Raw genomic sequence first — 25,364 nt, 5'->3', positions numbered from 1 at the left:
CTAAAAGGGCTTGTTTGGCTATAAACTTCTAACCAGTGGAAGTCTGGTTTAAGCACTCCCTATAACCCCTCATAACTTTTTATTTTTTTGCATTTTCAGAAAATATTTGCAAATTTGTGTTCTACAAATGAGAATTCATATGATTACGAAGAAACCAAAAAAATTTATGTGATTTATGGGCTATTTAGCTGTTATTTTTAGCACATCTCTCAACCACCTACCTTCCTCGTTGCTTTGTCACTGTGACATGTATTGATGTTTTCCAATATTTTTCTCCTCACAAACACATTTAATGGTTCATTGCTGGGATTTAAGCCCAAATTTTAGAATGTCTGTATTTTAAACTTTGATTTTAAAAAAATATTTGTAAGATTTAAAAAAAAAATTTTTATTCAAGAAAATTAAAAAAAAAAAAACTTTTTTTTATGATCATATGAATTCCTGTGTGTAGAAGACAAATTTGCAAAAATTTTCTGGAAATTCCAAAAAATGAAGAAAATTATGAGGAATTATATGGAGTGCTTAATCTTTTTGATACCAACCCACCTGAGACTGCTCTAGGTTCTGTGACATAGACTTACTGTTTTAAAGTGGTGTAAATCATAATCTTCCATCAAAATTTTATGCTAATATGAATCAGGCCCCCAATTTAATAATGAGAAAGTTATTTTACTAAATTCCTTATTATTTTGAGAATTAATTGAAACAAAGGCAGTTGACAGAAATATAGTAACAAAAGGGTTAAACCAGAATTCTGCCTTCTGTTCTACATAAGTCAGAAGAAAGAATTAATACAAAAGTGGGGTGGGTTAGCATATATTAATTTATTGTTTCCATGAAATATATTCAAACCAGACAGTAATAAATTAACTCTAAATAAAGACTCCTCCTTGTCTGAAGGTGGAGCAGCCAGTTTGTTGGGTTGGTGGGTAGAAGAATGGGTATTTGGGTCCATAAAGGTGACCAGGTTGTGTTGAAATGGCCAAATCACTTGATTATCTTTAAAGATTTTTTTTTTTTCATTTCTTTCTTCACCTTATTTTCTAGTCTGTCCAATTCTTTCTTCTTTATAATCTGACAGACAGATAGGCTTTTTTGAAACAGAATTTCTTTCTGGCTAGATGCCTTTCTTGTTACTAACATGAAGACACTAACATATACACGCCTATGTATATACACACACACACATATACATACAAACATATATACGTATATATACATACATTCAAACGCACACACACACACACATACATACATACTTATATATGAATATATATATATGTGCACAAATTCATACAAACATATGCACACACTCACATGGACATACATGCATGCACACACACACACACACACACACACATATATATATATATATATATATATATATATATATATATATATATATATATATATATATATATATATATATATATACGTATGTATGGTTATACATGCATATATGTGACTATATATGTATGGATATATATATATATATATATATATATATATATATATATATACATGCACAAATACATACACGCACACATATATATGTACACACGCACATAATCCACAACTTATATTATAATTTTAGGTTTGTGGAAAGAAGCTGTTCCTCTCTTGTTGAAATCAGTTGAAGAATTTGAGAAACTCCCTGATAAGGATCTGAAAGGCATATCATACTCTTATGGCTTACTCTCTCATTGTTTGTGTAAACTCAGCCATAAGGAGTATTTGGAACTTCAGAACATTTATGTATTTCAGAGAGACCATCCTTGCTATGAGGCATTTGAGTATGGCATGAAGGCAGCTGAATTATCACCAAAACAGAGTTTGTTTTTTGCAAGACATTGTGTAAATATATATCTAATCTTCTTTCTCACACATTTTTTGTTGGCTGGCTACATTATTTTATTTGTTTATTGTTGTATTGTTACATTTTAGTTAAGAAGGATTTTGGAAGTTTGCATTAGACTCTTGTAAGGTGTTAGACCAATTTTCTTTCACAACTCAATGGTTCAGCTCATTTGAAATTTAATATGATATTAATCACAAGGTCCAAGTTCAAATTTACTGCAGATTTTTTATTGGATTATCTGTTAAGATAATCTCTTATCATCTCACAACAATCCATTGGATTGTTTCGTAATTCTGGTATCATTTTGAACCCTTTAGCATTCAGTTTACTCTCTCAAATATAATGTTTTGAACTTGTCATGCATTATCTCCTAGCTTTGAGATTTCAATGATATGATTGTTTATTTTTAGAATAACATTGTAAGGTAAGTGTGAGAAGCTGGACCTGGCCAGATAGAATATTTGAGCTGGGTAAGGCCGATTTAAATGCTAAAGGATTAAATCAGAGAAAAGACAAAACACAGCCTGAATTAAGACACTGATTTATCTGGATTAAGAATTGAACCAAATCCTACAAGATAATGAATTACTATTTTTATGTATTTATTTGATAGTTTAGTCAGATAAAATTGGACAGTGCCAAAAACCTTTAGGTTTTAGGAAATTGATTAAAGGAGGAAAAAAGGACAAAATTACCTTTACACTAGAGACCTTGGCCAAGTGGTATATTCACCTATATGGTGGATTAAACTTCCCATCCATGAATACTCTACCAAACTTCATTCACAAAGCTTTGGTCAAACTAAGGCTGTAGTAGAAGACACTTACCCAAAGTGCTGCATCATAGGTAATATTACCATGCTTGGAAGCAGGTGGTGAGGTTGATGATAGGAAGAGCATCAGGCTGTAGAAAAACCTGCTTAAAGATGAGTAGTATGGGATAAATATGTCACGATTAGAATTTTTGTTAGGGTGTGCAAAGAAGGAAAGAACCCCCATTAAAATTCTTAATCTGCAATTTTGATGAAATTCGAATCAGAGGTATTCCAGTTCATTCGAGAAAATATAAAAGAAAAGTCTAATTCTTCAATTCCATGTGACACAGGCAATGCCAAGTATCTCTGCTAGTTTCATATGCATATATATATATATATATATATATATATATATATATATATATATATAGGAAGTATTTTATTTATCTTTCTAAGTCTAATTTCTCTAAAAGAGTTAACCATGGCTCGCCAACAACAATAGAAAACTTAACTGAGATATATATTTGTAGTTGTCCTCTCATATTCATAGCAATGTCTTTCCTATATTTCAGCTCCAGTCAAGTGAAAGTCTTTTGATGTATGCAGTTCAGGTAACTGATTTGACTCAGCGGAAGAAAATATTGGCTGATGTTATTGTGTATCTGCAAAAAGTTATTTTTGAAAACAACATTGCAGAGATTTCAAAGAGTAAGGAGCAATTGTTCATCTTTATAAAAGGAATTTATGTGATGGCTCTTGTCCTTGGCTGCTCCAATACATCTGCAGATCAGTGAGTAAAATGTATATGTTATTATTTCATTTATTAGGTGACAGGGAATTAATAGAGCCAGTAGATGGAACACATGGAAGAGGGAGACCGAGGAAGAAATGGGATGAAGTACTGAAGGATGACCTCAAGACACTGAGTCTTTCAGATGAGATGACAAAGGACTGAAATACTTGGCACCTTGCTGTAATCAAAAATATCTGTCCTCCACAGCAGTAATGTTAAGGCCACTCCTCCTGGTGAAGAGAATTAGCCTGCAATAGTCCTGTGCCAATGTCACACAAAAAGCACTCATGCTTGGACAGTTTGACCAGAGCTGGCAAGCCAGAAAGCTGCACCAAGTTCCAGTCTAATTTGGCCTGGTTTCTACATCTGTGTGCACTGGGTGCTTTTAGCATGGCACCAACATGGGCACTTTCATGTGGCACTGGCACAAGTGCATTTTATATGGCACTGGCTCAGGACTCTTGCAGGCCAATCCTCTTCAACAAGGAATGCAGTCTTAACACTTCTGCTGTAGGGAATGAATCTTCTTGAGTACAGCAAGGCACCAGGCATCTCATATTATAATCCTACTTGTGTGTTTGTTAGTAATTTTATTACTTACAAATTGAAAGACCACACATAAATCTGGGCAAGGTTGTTTTGTGAAAGACCAGCAGTCGCCCATGCTTACCAGTACTTTATTTTATCAACCCCAGAGGGATGAATGACATAGTTGACTTTAGCAGGAATTGAACTCAGAACATAAAAACTTGGAAAAAATACTACAAGGCATTTTTTTTTATTGTTTAACAACAACAACATTAACGATAATGATTTCAAATTTTGGCACAAGACCAGAAATTTTGGTGTAGGGGTTAAATCAATTACACCGACCCCTGTGTTCAACTAATACTTATTTTATTGACCCCGAAATGATGAAAGGTAAAGTTGACCTTGGTAGAATTTGGATACAGAATATAAGAAAGATGAAATGTTGCTAAGCATTTTGCCTGACATGTTAATGATTCCGCCAGCTTGGTGGAATTGAACTCAGAACATAGTGCACTAATGATTCAGCCAGCTTGCTGCCTTAATAATAATAATAATAATGATAATAATGATAATGATAATGATAATGATAATGATAATGATAATGATGATGATAATGATAATAACCCCTTCTACTATAGGCACAACGCCTGAAGTTTGTAGTTGATTGCATCGACCCCAGTGCTCAACTGGTACTTAATTCATTGACCCCAAAAGGATAAAAGGCAAAGTCGACCTCAGTGGAATTTGAATTCAGAGTGTAGCAGCAGACGAATACTGCTCAGCATTTTGCCTGGCATGCTAACGATTCTGCCAGCTCTCCACCTCAATAATAATCCTTTCTACTATAGGCACAAGGCCTGGAATTTGAGGGGAAGGGTGATGGTTGATCATATCGACCCCCAACTACTTGACTGATATGTAATTTATCAACCCCAAAAGGATGAAAGGCAAAGTCAACCTTGGCAGTACTCAGAACACAGTGATGGGTGTGATGCTGCAAAGCATTTTGTCCAGTGTGCTAACGGTTCTGCCAGCTCGCTGCCTTAATAATGATAATGAAAATAATAATAATAATAATAATAATAATAATAATAATGATAATAATCCTTTCTACTGGAGGTACAAGGCTCCAAGTTTGTGGGGAGGGAACTATCGATTACATCGACCCCAGTGTTCAACTGGCACTTTTACCCTGAAAGGAGGAAAGGCAAAGTTGACCTCAGCGGAATTTGAACTCAGAGCGACGGGTGAAATACCACTAAGCATTTTGTCCAGCGTGCTAACAATTATGCCAGCTCACCGCCTTAATAATAATAATAATAATAATAATAATAATAATAATAATAATAATAATAATAATAATAATAATAATAATTATGGTTTCTGATTTAGGCACAAGGTTCATAAACAACAGGGTTTAGTTGATGTAATCACCCCAGATTGGCATTTCCTTTTATCATCCACGATTGGGTTTGAAACTAAATAATAATTAAACATTCCCAGGTTTGCGATCGATCAAGTTGACAATCAATTACAGGTTAAACAATAAAGATGGATTAAGTATCAATCTCAGACAAACCTACAGCAAATTTTAATGGCAAATAAAACAAAAGAAAAGGAAAATGACAAGGGAAATAACTAAAAATTTTAATTATAGCGTTCTCTCCCTTGCACTTTAGCCGTAAATAAATATGTGATAACTAGAATAAGAACAGGATGGAGGAAATTCAGAGAGCTGTTATCTCTGTTGGTCACGAAAGATTTCTCTCTCCGAGTGAAAGGAAGATTGAATGATGCATGTATACAAACTGCAATTGCGATGTAGTCCCCGAATGCAGAGGACAAACGAAGGTTAGAAAGGAATGGGGCTGGTATGCTCTGCTGTATGTGTAAAGTACGTCTACATATTCAACAAAGAGTTAGTATTTTGAGAGAGAAGTTAGGTATAAGAGAAATTAGTTGCATTGTGTAAGGAGAAGACGGTGTTGGTTTGGTCATGTGATGTGGATGATGCTGACAGCTCCATAACGAAGTGCCAATCTCTCAAAGAAGATGTAACATGTGGACGTGGGAGACACAGGAAGACATGGAATGATACAGAAGAAGACCTCAGGACATTGAACCTTTCAGGCGAGATGAGAAAGGGCAGAGATACCTGGTGCCTTGCTGTACTCAAGAAGATCTGTACTCTGCGGCAGAAGTGTTATGGCTGGTCCCTCTGGTGTAAAGCACTTGTGGTGGTGCCACGTAAAAGTGTCTGTGTGGTGCCATGTAAAAGCGCCCATGCAGTGCCATGTAAAAGTGGCCATGTAATTCCACATAAAAGCACCCAGCAGACTTTGTAAAGTAGATGGTATTGGGAAGGGCATCCAGCTGTGGAAGCCAAGCCAAATCAGACTGGAGGCTGGTGCAGCTCCCCAGCTTCTAAGCTCTGGTCAAACCACCCAACCTATGGACAACTGATGTTAAATGATGATGATGATGAGATATATATATATATATATATATATATATATATATATAGTAGCTCCAATATAAGTCTTGGTAGTGTTTTGGAGTTTATTAAGGACCGTACACTTGTAGATCACATTAAACCTCCTGCCATCATCATACATACATATATGTTTATATATATATACACACATGTACATATACATATATATGTATATGTGTGTGTGTATATACACACACACACACACCCAGAACCACGCTAATAGTTTAGGAGTGAATTTAGGATTTCTCCGTTTTCTGTGAATCACTTTTGATAAAGCTTTTCCCAACTGGTTTGCACACTATGGCAACATCATTATTATGTTTTCGCTATTCTGTGTAATGTCCTTTCTTTTTTATTTCAGATTTTTCAGTTTTTCGGTGAACCATTCTAATAGCTTTTGAATGAAAATAACCCATCTAGACATTTTTTTCAGAAAATGGGAAACTGGTGTTGATGTCTTTATGCCCTGTAACATAGCAGATCAGCAAAGAGAGACCGATAGAATAAGTACCAGGCATTAGAAAAAAAGAAGTGCTGGGGGTAATTTGTTCTGCTGAAACCCTTTAATGTGGTGCCCCAGCATGGCCACAGTGAAATGACTGAAACAAGTAAAAAAAAATAAAAGAATACTTGCATTTTTGAAAAATAATGACACATATTTACCTTTTATTTATTCCAGATATTTTGGTGATTATTTGGAGAAGGCTTGCCTCTACTTATACAGGAAATATTCTCTATTAGGAATCGATGGATTGGAAAGTAAAAGAGGTGGAGACATTTTCAAAGAGATGCTACCAGCAATTAAGATTCTCTTTATTACTCTTAAAGAACCAACCATAGAAAGACAAGCATATTTCATTACTAGTTTTGATTCTATGAAAACTTCTAAAATAGAAGAAATGGAGGACAATATACATAATGGTTGTAGTTTGAATAAAGAATATGAGAAAACCAGGAAGGAACGAGAAGAGAATTACAAACAGTCTTCGTATGAAAGCAAGCTTATTGCCACTTTACAAAATGAGGATAGAAATTCAAAAGAAGCTAAACAAAGAGTTTCTCCTGTTGATATTTCAGAGGACTCTGGGATAGTTTTAAGTGAAGAGAGGGTAAACAAGTGTATGGTAGACACTAATGTAGTAACTGAGGTGAGACAGGACAGCTGTAGGATAGACTGTGATACAGTAACTAAAGAAAGATGTCCTGAATGTATGGCAGACCCTAATGCAGTAACTAAAGAAAGAGATCCTGAATGTATGGCAGACCCTAATGCAGTAACTAAAGAAAGAGGTCCTGAATGTATGGCAGACCCTAATGCAGTAACTAAAGAAAGAGATCCTGAATGTATGGCAGACCCTAATGCAGTAACTAAAGAAAGAGATCCTGAATGTATGGCAGACCCTAATGCAGTAACTAAAGAAAGATGTCCTGAATGTATGGCAGACCCTAATGCAGTAACTAAAGAAAGAGATCCTGAATGTATGGCAGACCCTAATGCAGTAACTAAAGAAAGAGGTCCTGAATGTATGGCAGACCCTAATGCAGTAACTAAAGAAAGAGATCCTGAATGTATGGCAGACCCTAATGCAGTAACTAAAGAAAGAGATCCTGAATGTATGGCAGACCCTAATGCAGTAACTAAAGAAAGAGGTCCTGAATGTATGGCAGACCCTAATGCAGTAACTAAAGATAGGGATGACAGATGTGGGGTAGACTGTGATGCAATAACTAAAGGGAGAAGTAATGAATGTATGGTAGACAGTAATGCAGTAATTCACAAAACAAAAGACAAATGTACAAGAGACAGCAATGTTTCTCATGCAAATAAAAAACAGAATCGTAGAAATGTTGGTTTGCATTCAGATCTGTCTGCGAAAGATTTATCCAACATGTGTTTAGTTAAAGTTAACTATTCAGTAGAGGAAGAAGATGATGGAGTAAATGTTGAGGATAAGATTAATGATGGTGATGGGCCTGCTAGAGAAGAGAAATATCAGGGGTCTGTGATTAACAGGAATGCTGAGAGAACATTACGTCATGCTAGACAAAAACAATATGAAGAGAGGAAAACGACGAGACAGAAACAACTGGTATGTATGCAAATATATTCTTCTGAAAGAGTACACATTACATGTACGAGAATTTACTTATTTATTTAAAGCCGATGATTCACTCTGTTCATCATCATCATCATCATCATCATCATCGTTTAACGTCCGCTTTCCATGCTAGCATGGGTTGGACGATTTGGCTGAGGACTGGTGAACCAGATGGCTACACCAGGCTCCAATCTGATTTGGCAGAGTTTCTACAGCTGGATGTCCTTCCTAACACCAACCACTCCGAGAGTGTCAGGCAGTACTGGCAACGGCTATGCTCAAAATGGTGTATTTTACGTGCCACCTGCACAGGAGCCAGTCCAGCGGCACTGGCAACGATCTCACTCGAATGACTTTTCACGTGCCAGTAAGGTGACACTGGTAACAATCATGCTCGAATGGTGCTCTTAGCACACCACTGGTACAGGTGCCATCAAGATTTCGCTTTCACTTGCCCCAACAGGTCTTCGCAAGCCGAGTTTAGTGTCCAATGAAGGAGACGTTGGCATGGCGGTCAGAATTTCCCAATTTATGCATTTCACCTGGTAGCACCCCCGCCACATGTATGTATGTATAATAATAATAACAATAATAATAATCCATGAATGGAATTTATAAATATTTTAATGCATTTTTACGCACGTTTCCACAAATTATGTAGCGATGCATTAAGATATTTATAAATTCCATCCATGGATTATTATTATTATTATTATTATTATTAAGGTGACGAGCTGGCAGAATCATTAGTGCACTGGACAAAATACTTAGTGGTATTTCGTTCGTCACTATGTTCTGAGTTCAAATTCCACCGAGGTCAACTTTATCTTTCATCCTTTAGGGGTCGGTAAAATAAGTACCTGTTGAAAACTGGGGTTGATGTAATCAACTCATTCTCTCCCCCGAAATTGCTCCCCTTGTGGCAAAATTTGAAACCGTTACTATTATCATTATTATTATTATTATTATTATTATTATTATTATTATTATTATTATTACTACTACTACAACTACCACTACTATATATATCCTACATTATATCAGTGCAACCCCAAAAAACTGTTATTCATCATCATCATCATCATTTAACGTCCGCCTTCCATGCTAGCATGGGTTGGACGCTTTGACTGAGGACTGGCGAGCCAAATGGCTGCACCAGGCTCCAAACTGATTTGGCAGAGTTTCTACAGCTGGATGTCCTTCCTAACGCCAACCACTCTGAGAGTGTAGTGGGTGCTTTTACGTGCCACCAGCACGAAGGCCAATCAGGCGGTACTGGCAACGGCCACACTCAAAATGGTGTTTTTTACGTGCCACCTGCACTAGAGCCAGTCCAGAGGCACTGGCAACGACCTCGCTCGAATGTAATTTTACATGCCAGTAAGGCCAGTTATTGACAGTTAGTATCATAAAGTTGAAGCTGGCTTAATATAATAGGAACTTTTATGTATCTTGAGAGAAAAGCTGAACATTAGAAGCATCAGTTGTGGCGTGCAAGAGAGACGATTGCGCTGGTATGGACATGTGGTGAGAATGGAGGAGGATAGCTGCGTGAAAAAGTGCCACACCCTAACAGTTGAGGGAACCCGTGGAAGAGGTAGGCCCAGGAAGACCTGGGCTGAGGTGGTGAGGCAAGACCTTCGTACATTGGGCCTCACCGAGGCGATGACTACGGACCGAGACCTTTGGAAATGGGCTGTGCGTGAGAAGACCCGGCAAGCCAAGTAAGATCGTTGCCAGTGCCCCTGGACTGGTTCTTGTGCGGGTGGCACATGAGATGCACCATTTTGAGCGTGGCCGTTGCCAGTACCGCCTGACTGGCTCCTGTAGGATTTTCGAGCGAGATCGTTGCCAGTGCCCCTGGACTGGCTTGTGCGGGTGGCACATAAAAGACACCATTTCGAGCGTGGCCGTTTTCGTGCGGGTGACACGTAAAAGCACCCACTACACTCTCTGAGTGGTTGGCGTTAGGAAGGGCATCCAGCTGTAGAAACTCTGCCAAATCAGACTGGAGCCTGGTGTTGCCATCCGGTTTCACCAGTCCTCAGTCAAATCGTCCAACCCATGCTAGCATGGAAAGCGGACGTTAAACGATGATGATGATGATGATGATTCAACAATGTTTCCCATAAGCGAACTGAAAGAATATATTTTTTTTGTTTGCTACCTTCACATGTCTTAGCCAGTATATACACAGTGAAGCTTTACATCATAAATGTATCAACTGCTATTTCCAGTAAACATTGGTGCTTTGTTGAACCACTACTCTATATTTATATTTCTACCTTTACGGTGCTTTATTTTACTGGAAATTAATACATTTGTATTGCAATAGTTTATTTTCCATTGGAAACTTTTTCACTGTTCTCGTTCTGTTAACGGCTAAGCGTTCAGGCGAGTATACTGGCATCGATGTGGCACCATTTGGAATATTGTCTAGGTAAATGCAGCTGATGAAGACTAATCAAATTTACGATGACAAACGTATTTGAAGAGTCCGAAACCTAGGTACTGGATTATCCGATTCTGGGTTGTCCATTTATCTAATGTTCTTCCTAGTGATAAGACAAAATTTTTTTATGTTTGCTGCCCTTACACATCTTTGCCAATATATTCACATTGAAGCTTTACTATAGCATTGTAAATGTATCGACTGCTATTTCCAGTAAATATTGGTGCCTTGTTGTACCACTACTCTCTCTCTCTCTCTCTCTCTCTCTCTCTCTCTCTCTCTCTCTCTCTCTCTCTCTCTCTATATATATATATATATATATATATATATATATATATATATATATATATATATATATATATATATATGGATCGGCCCCTACGTATAAGGATAATAGAACTGGTTGCCAGTTATGCTCCCTTGAACTTTTGAAAATTATTAAATTTCCTGATAAGAATAAACTAATTAATAAGAGGTCAGATTTCAAACCCTCCTGTATCCATAAAATGATGAAAACCTTTAGATATTATAACCCTTAAATCCTCTCTTTTAGTTATATGCGCTTCTACACCTCCTCTATTTAACTACTCCCACGTTAGATCCTACCTACCACAACTCAGACACCTAACTAACGTAGCCCGTACTCTACCCCTAACCTTACTATATACATCAGTATTTTGGTTTACCCTCGAATAACTAGGTTATGACTACTTAATTTACACAAATTTTTAATAAACCGGATCCATAATCCCAAACCTATAGATATAGTTCTCGCTTCAGTCACTGACTCGAAACCATCCAAGGACACTACAATACGAAATTATAACACGAAATAACACCAATCAACCCCCACTTTTTTTAATTCTTTTAATTTTTACATTTTTACTTTTTTACTTTATTCTACTATTTTTATATCATTTTACATTTTTTATTTGATTTTATTTTTTACTTTATTTTACTTTTTATTTCTTTGTATTTTTTATTTTTTATCTGTTATATTTTGACTCTTTTATCTTTATTTTTTATATTTTATTATTTTTTTCATTTTTAATTTTTTTCATTTTTTTAAATTTTTTTATTCTTTATTTTGACTCTTTTATCTTTATTTTTTATATTTTATTATTTTTTTAATTTTTAATTTTTTTAATTTTTAATTTTTAAAAATTTTTTTATTCTTTATTTTTTATTTTTTACTTTTTATCTCTTATTTTTATTATTTTTTACTATTTTTTAGTTCTTATTTTATTGTTTATTTCTTATTTGTTACATTATTAATGTGGGTGCTAATATTTCCTATCACTATTATACTATATTACTCTGTATTTTGAATTTTGTTTTTTGAATTTTAACGGCCAACCCTCCCTCCCCCATATACTTTATTTCCCTTTTCTTGTTGACATGTTTATTGATTCATTCTTTAAGGTCTTCTATGTTATAATTACCCTTTCCACTTCCTTCACCCTTCTTCATCTAGATAAGTGTATGTAGATAAGTTAGTACACTTAAGTTGTAATTCACTTAGGTTGACCACTCACCACAAGAATATCATGTTTCAAGTTTATTCTGGCCTGACAATACTTATTTACGACCCACCACTGATATAGGCAGACACAGCTCATATATATCCATCCCTTACGACCTTTACGATCTATGTATCTATATCTATTTATCACTTTATCTTCTTCTACATTTAGATTTTTCCTCACCACCCTTCGCCAACCCATCTAAATAGCTTAGATGTATCTTACTTGACCATCCAGATTTTCTCTTATTGTTTCTTAGATTACCCGCCCCACCTATCTGACTCCTTTTATGTTTTATTTTAATTTTATTTTTATCTTTACATGAATATCTGTGTATTACATTTTCTTTTCTTCTCAGGATTTTATATTCCTATTTTATTTTATATTATTATTTCAATTTGTCATTATATTATATTGTTCTTAACCACCAACTTAACACTACACACTGAATTGTGGCAAGGTATGGAGGGATTTCGGAGAACCGAGGATATTATGTGAAGATGGAAAATTCTATGAGGTATAGTACAATGTATAGTACAATGCAAAATACCAAAAGGAACCTCGGATCTTTTTTAAAACGGGGGCCACATTTTTCATTAATGTTTTACGTAGTGTTTTTGGTACCGAAAGACTTTCAAATTTGTATACTTATCTATTTTGTGTTATAGAAAAGAAAAATATCTTTGTATTCGAATTTATTTCATGTAAAAAAATTGTCTTATTTCGATAATTTCAACCAATCACTGACAAGTATTCAGTTGTTTATATTTACTCCTTTGGCTGATTAAGCCATAGCTTCGTTTTATTTGCTTTTTTCTTTTCTTCGTTTTATTTGCTTTTTTCTTTTTAAATTTGCTGTTTTACCCTAACCCTAACCCTAACCCTATCACCGATAGAATTGTTTCAGAATCGTTTGTTTATGTAGTCGGCACTTAATGTATATCGGCTGAATGGACGTCAGTGATTGGTTGAAATTACAGAAATACGACAACTTTAACATGGAATAACTTAGGGATTTCTTTTTTTTTTAAAGAAGACTAAGAGAAAAAGATGTTTTATATGACACATTCTACCAGTGTTCCAAGTTTCAAAGTGTTTCGTTAATGAAAAATGTGGCCCCCATTTTAAAAAAGATCCGGAACCTCACCCCTTACATCTCACCTTTCTTCCTCCTTTAACGCCGATGTGATATAATTTCTTGGGAGAGAAATACTTTTGCGGCTGAAGATAGCTTTGTATTGTCAATTATACACTGATATAAAGCTTGAAACACGTGTACCGCAGAATCCTTCGTGTTTTTGTTTTTATTTTTTGCATTTACAATTCATTATATATATATATATATATATATATATATATTTGTTCATAGAAAAACATGTAATCGTTATCAATATAGCAAGAGATTTCACTGCAAAAAAGTCTAAAGTAGACTCCTTAAGGATCGTTCTCCCTGGTTATATATCCAAAGTTTTAAATTTAAAAGAGAGTTTTGACGCTAATATCCATTATTATTGAAATTTATTCCTATGTCAACATTTCTGTATAAGGCTATATTTGACTGTCAAATTTAAGTCAAACATATAATTTGTCTTACACGTCTTCAGGGGAATATATTTAAGAACAAACAAAGGATCAAACAAAAATCAAGAACAAGGGGTAAATACCAAGACATCAGCTTTATACAGAAATGTTGACATAGGAATAAATTTCAATAATAATGGATATTAGTGTCAAAACTCTCTTTTAAATTTAAAACTTTGTATATATCATCATCATCATCATCATCGTTTAACGTCCGCTTTCCATGCTAGCATGGGTTGGACGATTTGACTGAGGACTGGTGAAACCGGATGGAAACACCAGGCTCCAGTCTGATTTGGCAGAGTTTCTACAGCTGGATGCCTTTCCTAACGCCAACCACTCAGAGAGTGTAGTGGGTGCTTTTACGTGTCACCCGCACGGAAACGGCCACGCTCGAAATGGTGTCTTTTATGTGCCACCCACACAAGCCAGTCCAGGGGCACTGGCAACGATCTCGCTCGAAAATCCTACGGGAGCCAGTCAGGCGGTACTGGCAACGGCCACGCTCAAAATGGTGCATCTCATGTGCCACCCGCACAAGAACCAGTCCAGGGGCACTGGCAACGATCTTACTTGGCTTGCCGGGTCTTCTCACGCACAGCACATTTCCAAAGGTCTCGGTCAGTAGTCATCGCCTCGGTGAGGCCCAATGTACGAAGGTCTTGCCTCACCACCTCAGCCCAGGTCTTCCTGGGCCTACCTCTTCCACGGGTTCCCTCAACTGTTAGGGTGTGGCACTTTTTCACGCAGCTATCCTCATCCATTCTCACCACATGTCCATACCAGCGCAATCGTCTCTCTTGCACGCCACAACTGATGCTTCTAATGTTCAGCTTTTCTCTCAAGATACTTACACTCTGACGGGTATTCACATTGACATTACACATCCAACGGAGCATACTGGCTTCATTCCTTGCGAGCTTACGTATGTCCTCAGCAGTTACAGCCCATGTTTCACTGCCATGTAGCATGGTTGTTCGTACGCATGCGTCATACAGTCTGCCTTTTACTCTGAGTGAGAGTCCCTTTGTCGCCAGCAGGGGTAAGAGCTCTCTAAACTTTGCCCAGGCTATTCTTATTCTAGCAGCTACACTTTCAGCGCACCCACCCCCACTACTAACTTGGTCGCCCAGATAGCGGAAGCTATCGACTACCTCTAGTTTTTCACCCTGGAATGAGATAGAAGTTGTTTCCTGTTTGTTTACAGTCTTTATTGCACCTGAACATCTGCCACAAACAAAAACTAACTTGCTAGTTAACCTGCCTTTGATGTTGCTGCACCTCTTATGTGTCCATAGCTTGCACCGGGTACATCTTATAGAGTTACTACCTACTCCTTTTCTACATACTGAGCAGGGCCATCTACCTGAAGGGGTTTGTGTTTTATCTACCTTCCTACTTATTAGGATTTTGGTTTTAGCTAGGTTGACTCTAAGGCCCTTCAATTCTAGACCTTGCTTCCACACCTGAAACTTCTCCTCTAGTTCTGATAGTGACTCCGCAATTAGGGCAAGGTCATCAGCATAGAGGAGCTCCCAGGGGCAACCTGTCTTGAACTCCTCTGTGATTGCCTGGAGGACTATGATAAATAAGAGGGGGCTGAGGACGGAACCTTGGTGGACCCCTACCTCTACCCAGAATTCATTGCTGTACTCATTTCCAACCCTCACCTTACTGGCAGCATCTCTGTACATGGCTCGCACAGCTCTCACTAACCATTCTTCTATCCCAAGTTTCCTCATTGACCACCAGATAAGGGATCGGGGGACCCTGTCAAAGGCTTTCTCCATGTCAACGAAAGCCAGGTACAGAGGTTTATCCTTAGCTAGGTATTTCTCCTGCAACTGTCTCACTAGAAATAAGGCATCAGTAGTGCTTTTACCTGGCACGAACCCAAACTGCATCTCATCTAAATTGATTCGCTCCCTAATTAGTTGGGCTATGACCCTCTCTGTAACTTTCATAACCTGATCTAACAGCTTGATGCCTCTGTAATTATTTGTATCTAAAGCGTCACCTTTACCTTTGTAGCAGTTGACTATGATGCTGCTACACCAGTCATTGGGTATGACTCCTTCGTGTATCACCTGGTTCGTAATACGGGTGACTAGGCTATAGCTAACACTGCCAGATATTTTGAGCATCTCTGCAGTGATTCCTGATGGGCCGGGGGCTTTCCCGGTCTTCATACTCTTAATTGCTTTATCTACCCTGGTACTATCAACTCGGATAGCTGGTCCCTCTATTGGGTCGACATACGGCAGGCTCTCTTTGTCCCATTCATTCTCTTTATTAAGCAATCTATCGTAGTGGCATCTCCAGACCTCTTTCTTTGCATCCTCATTTAATGCAAGCGTACCATCATCCATGCGAACACATTTCTCTCCTACAACATCACTATTCTCTCTCCATATATATTCTTTTACTTGTTTCAAACTACAGCCATACTGGGGTACCACCTTGAAGAATTTTAGTGAAATGAATTAACCCCCAGCACTTTTTTTTAAAAGCCTGGTACATGTTCTATCGGTCTCTTTTGCTGAACTGCTAGGTTATGGGAATGTAAATAAACCAGCACTGGTTGTCAAGTGGTGGTGGGGGGAAGACAAATACACACACATATATGATGGGCTTCTTTCAGTTTCTGTCTACCAAATCCACTCACAAGGATTTGGTAGAAGACACCTGCCCAAGGGTCAATGCAATGGGACTGAACCTGGAACCACGTCGTTTTGAAGCAAACTTCTTACCAGACAGCCATGCCTGCACCTGTACTTATATATATATCATCATCATCATCATCATCATCATCGTTTAACGTCCGCCTTTCATGCTAGCATGGGTTGGACGATTTGACTGAGGACTGGTGAAACCGGATGGCAACACCAGGCTCCAATCTAATCTGGCAGAGTTTCTACAGCTGGATGCCCTTCCTAACGCCAACCACTCAGAGAGTGTAGTGGGTGCTTTTACGTGTCACCCGCACGAAAACGGCCACGCTCGAAATGGTGTCTTTTATGTGCCACCCGCACAAGAGCCAGTCCAGGGGCACTGGCAACGATCCCGCTCGAAAGACCCCATGTGTCGCCTGCACACGAGCCAGCCCGGGGGCACCGGCAATGACCTCGCTCGAAAAACCTCATGTGTCACCCGCAAGCCGGCCCAGGGGCACCGGCAACAATCTCGCTCGAAAGATTTCATGTGTCGCCCGCACATGAGCCAGTCCGGGGGCACTGGCAAACGATCCTGCTCGAAAGATATCATGTGTCGCCCGCACATGAGCCAGTCCGGGGGCACTGGCAAACGATCCTGCTCGAAAGATATCATGTGTCGCCCGCACACACATGAGCCAGTCCAGGGGCAATATATATATATATAGAGAGAGAGAGAGAGAGAGAGTGAGAGAGATAGGGAGTGGTGAAATCTCTTATTTGTATGGAAATATTCAGTCAATCAAATGTCTGAATTCCTTTCTGTGATATCAAGAAGCAAGCTTCTTATCTCACTGTGACTCCTGAGTCTACATTCATATTTACTTTACAATTATATGAGGAATGTGTCTAAGTGTCTAAGTGTCTAAGTGTCTATGTGTCTAAGTGTCTAAGTGTCTATGTGTCTAAGTGTCTAAGTGTCTAAGTGTCTATGTGTCTAAGTGTCTAAGTGTCTAAGTGTCTATGTGTCTATGTGTCTAAGTGTCTATGTGTCTAAGTGTCTATGTGTCTAAGTGTCTAAGTGTCTAAGTGTCTAAGTGTCTATGTGTCTAAGTGTCTAAGTGTCTGTGTCTAAGTGTCTAAGTGTCTAAGTGTCTAAGTGTCTATGTGTCTAAGTGTCTAAGTGTCTATGTGTCTAAGTGTCTAAGTGTCTAAGTGTCTAAGTGTCTATGTGTCTAAGTGTCTAAGTGTCTAAGTGTCTATGTGTCTAAGTGTCTAAGTGTCTAAGTGTCTAAGTGTCTATGTGTCTAAGTGTCTAAGTGTCTAAGTGTCTATGTGTCTAAGTGTCTAAGTGTCTATGTGTCTAAGTGTCTAAGTGTCTATGTGTCTAAGTGTCTAAGTGTCTATGTGTCTAAGTGTCTAAGTGTCTATGTGTCTAAGTGTCTAAGTGTCTAAGTGTCTATGTGTCTAAGTGTCTAAGTGTCTATGTGTCTATGTGTCTAAGTGTCTAAGTGTCTATGTGTCTAAGTGTCTAAGTGTCTAAGTGTCTATGTGTCTAAGTGTCTAAGTGTCTAAGTGTCTATGTGTCTAAGTGTCTAAGTGTCTAAGTGTCTATGTGTCTAAGTGTCTAAGTGTCTAAGTGTCTAAGTGAATGATGACGATGGTGATATGTGTTCTACTTATTTAATGTTTGTTTACTTACAGGTTTACCATGTTCCTCCTAAAGTCCAAGACGAGCCTATACTGACCTTCTTATACAATAATCAAGATGGCAGTATACTGACACAATTAACTTTGGATAACATTGGAAAGACTGACCTAACTTATGATGTACATGATGGAGATCCTAATTTCAATTGGTCTGATGAGCAGTGCGATAATCTGGACAAGCAGATTATCAATCGACTTCAGAGTAAATATCTCTTTTTCTTCATTTACATATCTTTTTGAAATAACAAAGAAATCCATAGTTCCAGAAAAAACAACAACACAAGGACGTGGAATAAGTACAGTGTTATTGGGCGCTCAAGAAAGGAGTGGAGCTCTTCATTAGAAATATAGAAAGCGTCCAAAGAAGGGAAGATGGAGAAAGAAAATCGCCAGTGATACACACGCAGTCACATATTGAAATCATATATATATATATATATATATATATATATATATATGTATGTATATATATATAGTCAGTGGATCATATGTCCAAAAAAGAAGCACACTGTAAAAGTTTGACCAGTAATGTATTTACATGAAGTTAAATATATGTTAGTCATAGAATGATCAATGGTCTTGCATCGGTCACTCTATGACTGAACATGTTTTTTATCTTCATGTAAACATATATAAAGTATAAGGAAAGGAAAAAATATAAGCTTAGACATCACTTAAATTCAAAGTTGCTACAAATACAATAAAGATTCTATAAGTTGTTTCCAAGCCTAATTAATTCAAAACAAAATGAAAAATAATCCTTTTGAAATCACAAATTAGGCTTTTCCTCTGGAATTCATTATTGGAATGAATGGGTTCGGCCAACAAAAATATAAAATCTTTTACAATAGCCCAGAAAGGAGCAAACAATTAAATTCTGATAGAAAGAAATTAACCGAATGCCAGACCAATCAAAACCAGAAAAAATATAAAATCAGCGTTGATTCAAATAACAATTCACAATATATAAATACTTATTGATGACATTTGCAATTACCGTCTACACACACACACACACACACACACACACACACACACATATATATATTAATTTTATTCTTTGATTGATTTCAATCACTGGACTGAAGCTATGCAAATGGAGTGCAATAAATATCTTGAAGAATGTTTATCAATTACTATTTGTTGAACTGTTAAGTTATAAGACAATAAGGGAGGTGACATAAGCAGTAACATCATGTTTGTTGTTCTTTTAGACTAATATAGGCATAAACACATACAAGAGCATAGATCTATGCAAGCCATGTTTTCTTTAACTCTGTCACCTTTTCAAATGTAAAACCTGTTTGAATAGATTAACATAGAATAACTGTTCAAATACATTTCTCCGTTGCACCATTCTAGAGGCTGTTTTATACCACTACAACCCAGTGACATCTATGTGGTATATCCAAGACACGATAGTTTATATAAGTAAAGAGCTCTCTGTTGGCAAAAAAGGTGGCTTCCGAGATGTTTATGAAATGAACTTTTTGCATCAAGACGAACCACTTGGAAGGTTTGTATTAATTCATTATTTATTTATTTAATCTGTATTGGAATATAGTTTGTAGTTCACCCCATTAATAGTCACTTGTTGCTTACATCCAGATTAATGAGATAGATGACCAAATACCAAGCCAACTGAAATGTAATGTAGATATAAATGTTAAAAAAATGTTTGTCTTGGGAAATGATGTTAACAGAATGTTGATAGACTAAAAAATTATAATCATCTGAGTGGGTGCTGAAAAGTTCCTGGTTTTGGGCAAAAGAAAATACAAGAGGATCAGTTAATTATGATTTTATTCAACATATTCCCTTCTCAGATTCACATACTTATTGCAGTGGTCCTTCAGTTTTTCTAAGGCCTGTAAAAGAACTGGGATGGTTGGGCCTCCAACCAGGCCTTCCATGACACCCTTAAAGCCAGGAACTTCTCAGCACCCCCTTGTCTTTACTAATTGTATTTTACTAATTAAACTTTTTTTTGTTTGCTTATGGGTGTATTTTGCGTTTCATTCTAGATATATTTGCAAGCGTTACCGAAAAGAGAAAGATCCACTTGATTATATTGATGATGTTAAATGCCAGATGGAAGCAGGCCTTTATGTGACATATTTCAATCAAGCTCTCAAATCTTACCAATCAGATATTCGCATTCATTACCTCCCTGCTGCTTACATGCATCTGTTAGATGCCAACGGAGATGTAGAGTTCTGGGTAAACATTGAACCATTTGTAAAGGGCGAATTTCTGAAACTGACCAATAACTATGATTACTGTAACCCTAGAGGATGTGACATGTCGACAGCTTTTACTCACTTCACATATTTTAAGTCTGCTGGCAAATTAATGGTTGTTGATCTACAAGGCTGGTTACCAAGTGGTGTACAGAATATAATTTATCTCACAGATCCCCAGTTTCATACCGTTACAGGGGATAGCAGTACATTTGATTTTGGAATTGATGGTTTCAAAGTTTTCTTTAATAAGGTTCACCCAAAATGCAATCATATTTGTGAAACACTTAAATTGGAGAGACCAGACTTTTGATTTTTTTTTTTCTCTCTACATGACTTGTATATTTAAAGACTCATATTTCTAATCAAATCATCGTTTTCAACAATGGATTGACAGAATTGTTAGCATGTTGGACAAAACAGCTTACAATATCTAGTTATAGTCTTTTATGTTCTGAGTTCCTATCTTGCCAAGGTTAACTTAGCCTTTCATCATTCTGGGATGATTAAAATAAAGTACTATTCTACTATAGGGATCAATTGAATTGACAGAAATTGCTGGTGTGATATAAGCAATAATAATTATTATTATTGTTATATTTGGAGATGATCATATTTTTGCCAATTAACCACACACTCTGTATACTTGGTCTTCACTTCAGCTTTATTAGTATGCTTATTTTAGTGCTTTTATCTAAACCTTTCATCACACATCCTGTGACACTCCATCCCATGCGTCTCCTCCAGTTCTGTTTAGACTGTTCTCAGGCAATGGGTTGGCAAAATCATTAGATCAATGGGAAACATACCATTCAGTATTTTTTCTGGTGCTTTACATCCTGAACTCAAACTTCACTGGGTTAACTTTGCCTCTCATCCTACTGGGTCAATAAAATAAAATACCAGTTAAGTACTGGAGTTTATTTAATTGACTAGCCTCTTTGCAAATTTGCTGGTTTTGTGCCAGCATTATTAGGAATCATTAATACTGGATAAAATGCCTTGCACTAATTGTTCTGGTTCTTACATTCTGAGTTGAAATCCTACCAAGATCAAGGTTGGCTTTCTTCGTTCATGTTCTGGGATGGGTGGTCACTGGAATCATTTTAGTCTTCAAATGTCTTGGCCTTGTACCTAGATCAGAATAAGATGTTTTTGTTGTTATTATCATCATCATGTCAGAATAATTAGTATGTTGGAAAAACAGCTTAGTGGCATTTCATCTATCTTTACATTCTGAATTCAAATTCCTCTGAGGCTGACTTTACTTTTCACCCTTTTGTGCTTGATAAAATAAACACTGGTTGAGCACTGGGGTGGGGTGGTGGTGAATGTAATCAACTAGCCCCCTCACCACAAATTTCAGGCCTCATGCATTTAGTAGAAAGGATTATTATTACTAATATTGTTATTTTAAGGCAATGGTTAGCAGAATCTATAGAGTACCAAAAAAATGTCCTGCATGTATCTAATTATGTCTCTTTATGTTCTGAGTTTGAAATTCTACTGTAGTTGGCCTAAACCAAAGGTTCTCAATCATTTTTTACTAATGGACACCTTTCAATTCTATTTTATTCTGGTGGACCCCCATAGCCTTTCGATGTTTTAAATCTCGTTTTATAGAAACCGCTTTCAAAATTCCTATTTTGTTTTTCACACATTCCCTTGTGTAAGTTGAACAATGTAAATTGTGAGAGAAAAAAAATTTGTTTCCTGCAATACATATTAATACATACATCTAAAGCAAATTTTTTTCAGGGTCCTATAATATAAGTGGCTTCCTAATTTACTATTTAGTTTTGTGAACCTCCAAAAATCTTATATGGACTCTCAGAGGCCACATGGACCTTGGTTGAGAACCATTGGCCTAAACTTTAATCCGTCATAAATCATTAAAATCTCACAAAAGATACCATGAATACTACCAAAATTTTATCAAAGTAAAACAAAAGAGTATATTGGCCTTGTTGGCACCTTATAAATCTGCCACCCTCACAATTTCTCCATCACTACTGCCACTGCTATGAGCAAAATGCTTAGCTGTATTTTGTCCATCTTTACATTCCGAGTTCAAATTCTGCTGAGGTCAACTTAACCTTTCATCCTTTTGGGGTTGATAAATCACAAAAGTTTTATGTAAAATGAGTGCTTTTTCACTAAGATTAAAGGTACATATAGTTCATGGTATTATACCTCAAAGTTATGAGCAAATGTACATTTTTTTATATGCTTGTATGTATTTGTCTATGCATTCTTATATGTGTGTGCATGTTTATATATATGTATACATGGGTGCATGTGTTTTTCACAAATCTCAAACTGCCAACTGCTCAAATTTGACATTACTTTTGTCAATACCAAACATGTCTTCTTCTTTCCATGTAGGCTGTGTCATGATCTTCTTAAATGTGAAAAATTAGTTCATGATTCACTGAAGAATCATTATCATTTTACATTTGTTTTTCCATGTTGGAATGAGTCAGCTAGGGTTCACAGCATCTACACCCTTCATTATTTCTCACACACAGCAACTGACAAAATTGGCCATTTTGTTGTTGTGTTTGTCTTGTTTTTGATATAGTATTTCGTGCTTGATTACTCTGCCTATCATCAATTCTTTTTACTCTATACTGTGGGTGTATCTTAGCATACCACTGGCACTAGAAATATTGGTTGTTTGCAGCAGAACAAAAGACTCTTCTCTACCTTCTAGCAATGCTTGTTATTCAGAGTTACCAATCTCTTAGATGGGTTGCCTGCACTTAGGCTTGAGGCTTGCAGAGTGTATATATATATATATATATATACACACACACATACACATTCATACATATATATTTACTCATGCATGCATGTATCTGTGTGTGTGTGTGTGCGTGCGTGCATGTGTGTTTGTGTGTGTGTGTGTGTGTGTGTATGCATGTTTGTGGTGGGAAGTACCTTTGTGTTTGTGTTTGCTATTAAATATTTATATTTTGTATTTTTATATTTTTGACTCAATATATACAAAGTGGCCCAAAAGTAGGTTTACAGTTATTCAACTATATCTTTCGCATTCATATATTAACAGTTTAGATCTTAATTGTAAATAAATATGAAACCATTATTTTATGCTAATTTAGTTAATTGTAAGATAGAAATTTAAATGTAATAAAATGTTTTAAAAGAAATTTAAAGTGCCTACATGATAACTGTAAACCTACTTTTAGGACACTCTATACATATTAAACTCTCATTCATGAAATTACAATTTTTCAAACTATTAACATGACGCCAGATTAGTTACTATACTACATAGATATCTAGAAATAAGACACCTGATGGTTATTCAAGATCAAACTCGTTGTAATGAAGTGTAGATTTAAATATTGAAATATTTTTTCATCTTTAAAGACTAGTTGAAAAGTTTGAAAAATTATATAATTTCATTGATAATGACTCATCTTAGACAGTTAATATTGATAACATTTTACGTTGTATAAAGCAGTATTTAACACTTTAATATTCAAATTGGTCATATCTTGCCAAAATATTTAACCAGTTCTATGTTGAAATTGACCAGATCTAGCCTTTCACACCAACATTACAATGTCATTCTATAACTAAAGAATCACTTCATTGAAATCTCTAAACTACAAGATAATGCATTATTAATTGCATTATTAATTCAAAACAATGTGAATAAACAAGTATCACGTTTGACAGAGTAATCTGAATGTGAAAGGGTTAAGTTGATTATATATTTATCATGTTAAGCTTATCTTGTTTTGGTAGTCATTCCCATGTAACAGCTAACCTTCAGGTTATTTACCTTCAAATTTACTTGCTATTTTATGTTGTTTTAATTGTTGATCTTGTATTTTATTTGCTTGATATTTTATTTGTTGATTATGTATTGAATAAAAGAAAAAAGAAAAGCTGTTTGAAATATAGAATGAAATAAAATATTCTATGAACAAAAGACATTATTATTATTATTGAATGTGAGAGAAGTGACACTAGGGTATAAATATATGAAGTGCAGTATAAAGTCCAGTATACCCACCATGATTACCTATCTGATAATGGTACACCAGGCATATGCATCACAGCCGTATGTGCATGACATGGCAACCTCACATCAAGGTAAACGGTGCATGACTTTGAATGTGGAGTCCAGTTAGAATCTCCTTCAAGCACATAGCCCTTTCTGCTCAAAAGGTCCCTGAATAAGGGTTGTTTAAGAATGGTGAATTATTCAAACCTCAATGCTCCCCCACTGCTCATGATCAGAGTTGCATTTATCATCAGCCACTAAGAAACATGGTCAACAGTTTAGCAACTGACAAGCAAATCTGTGGGACTGAGCAGAAAGCAAAGTATTTGCTGTAGACCATCTTTTATACTAAGATAAAACATATACATGTTAACACTTCCAGTCAGTTAAGATAAGAAGACATGAGAGCCACTGCCTGATACTGCATCAGGGCATTATCATTATTATTATTACTATAATTGCAAAAATTTCATGGGTTCGTAAAGTTTGCCGCAAACAATTTTGCTACACAAAAAATATTGTTGAATGAATAAAGAAGTTTTAAATGAGTTAAGAAATTGCCTTACCCCTTTTTATTAGTTGAAACAATTATATACTAAGGGGAGCAACTCATCTTTTGTCTTGCGGCAGAATTTCCTCTGA

General features: G+C 36.4%; 1 protein-coding gene across 6 annotated transcripts in view; it reads left to right on the top strand.

Annotated features, from left to right (window-relative positions):
* LOC106872983 (uncharacterized) overlaps positions 1–24,647 on the top strand; it is a 65,602-nt gene extending 40,955 nt beyond the window's left edge. For all 6 annotated transcript variants that reach the window (XM_089351926.1, XM_089351922.1, XM_089351923.1 and 3 more), the window contains exons 6-12: positions 1,595–1,854; positions 3,185–3,402; positions 7,110–8,520; positions 12,965–13,021; positions 18,441–18,648; positions 19,809–19,962; positions 20,471–24,647. In XM_089351926.1, coding sequence (XP_089208052.1) covers positions 1,595–1,854; positions 3,185–3,402; positions 7,110–8,520; positions 12,965–13,021; positions 18,441–18,648; positions 19,809–19,962; positions 20,471–20,999 — 2,837 coding nt within the window. In that variant the 3' untranslated portion in view covers positions 21,000–24,647. The remainder of the gene's footprint in view (positions 1–1,594; positions 1,855–3,184; positions 3,403–7,109; positions 8,521–12,964; positions 13,022–18,440; positions 18,649–19,808; positions 19,963–20,470) is intronic.
* Positions 24,648–25,364: the final 717 nt, after the last annotated feature.

The sequence above is a fragment of the Octopus bimaculoides genome, chromosome 5 (genome assembly GCF_046866305.1).
Source record: "Octopus bimaculoides isolate indiv1 chromosome 5, ASM4686630v1, whole genome shotgun sequence".
NCBI lineage: Eukaryota > Metazoa > Mollusca > Cephalopoda > Octopoda > Octopodidae > Octopus > Octopus bimaculoides.
Note: the sequence above shows the minus strand (reverse complement) of the source record. Positions and strands in the feature narration are given on the sequence as shown.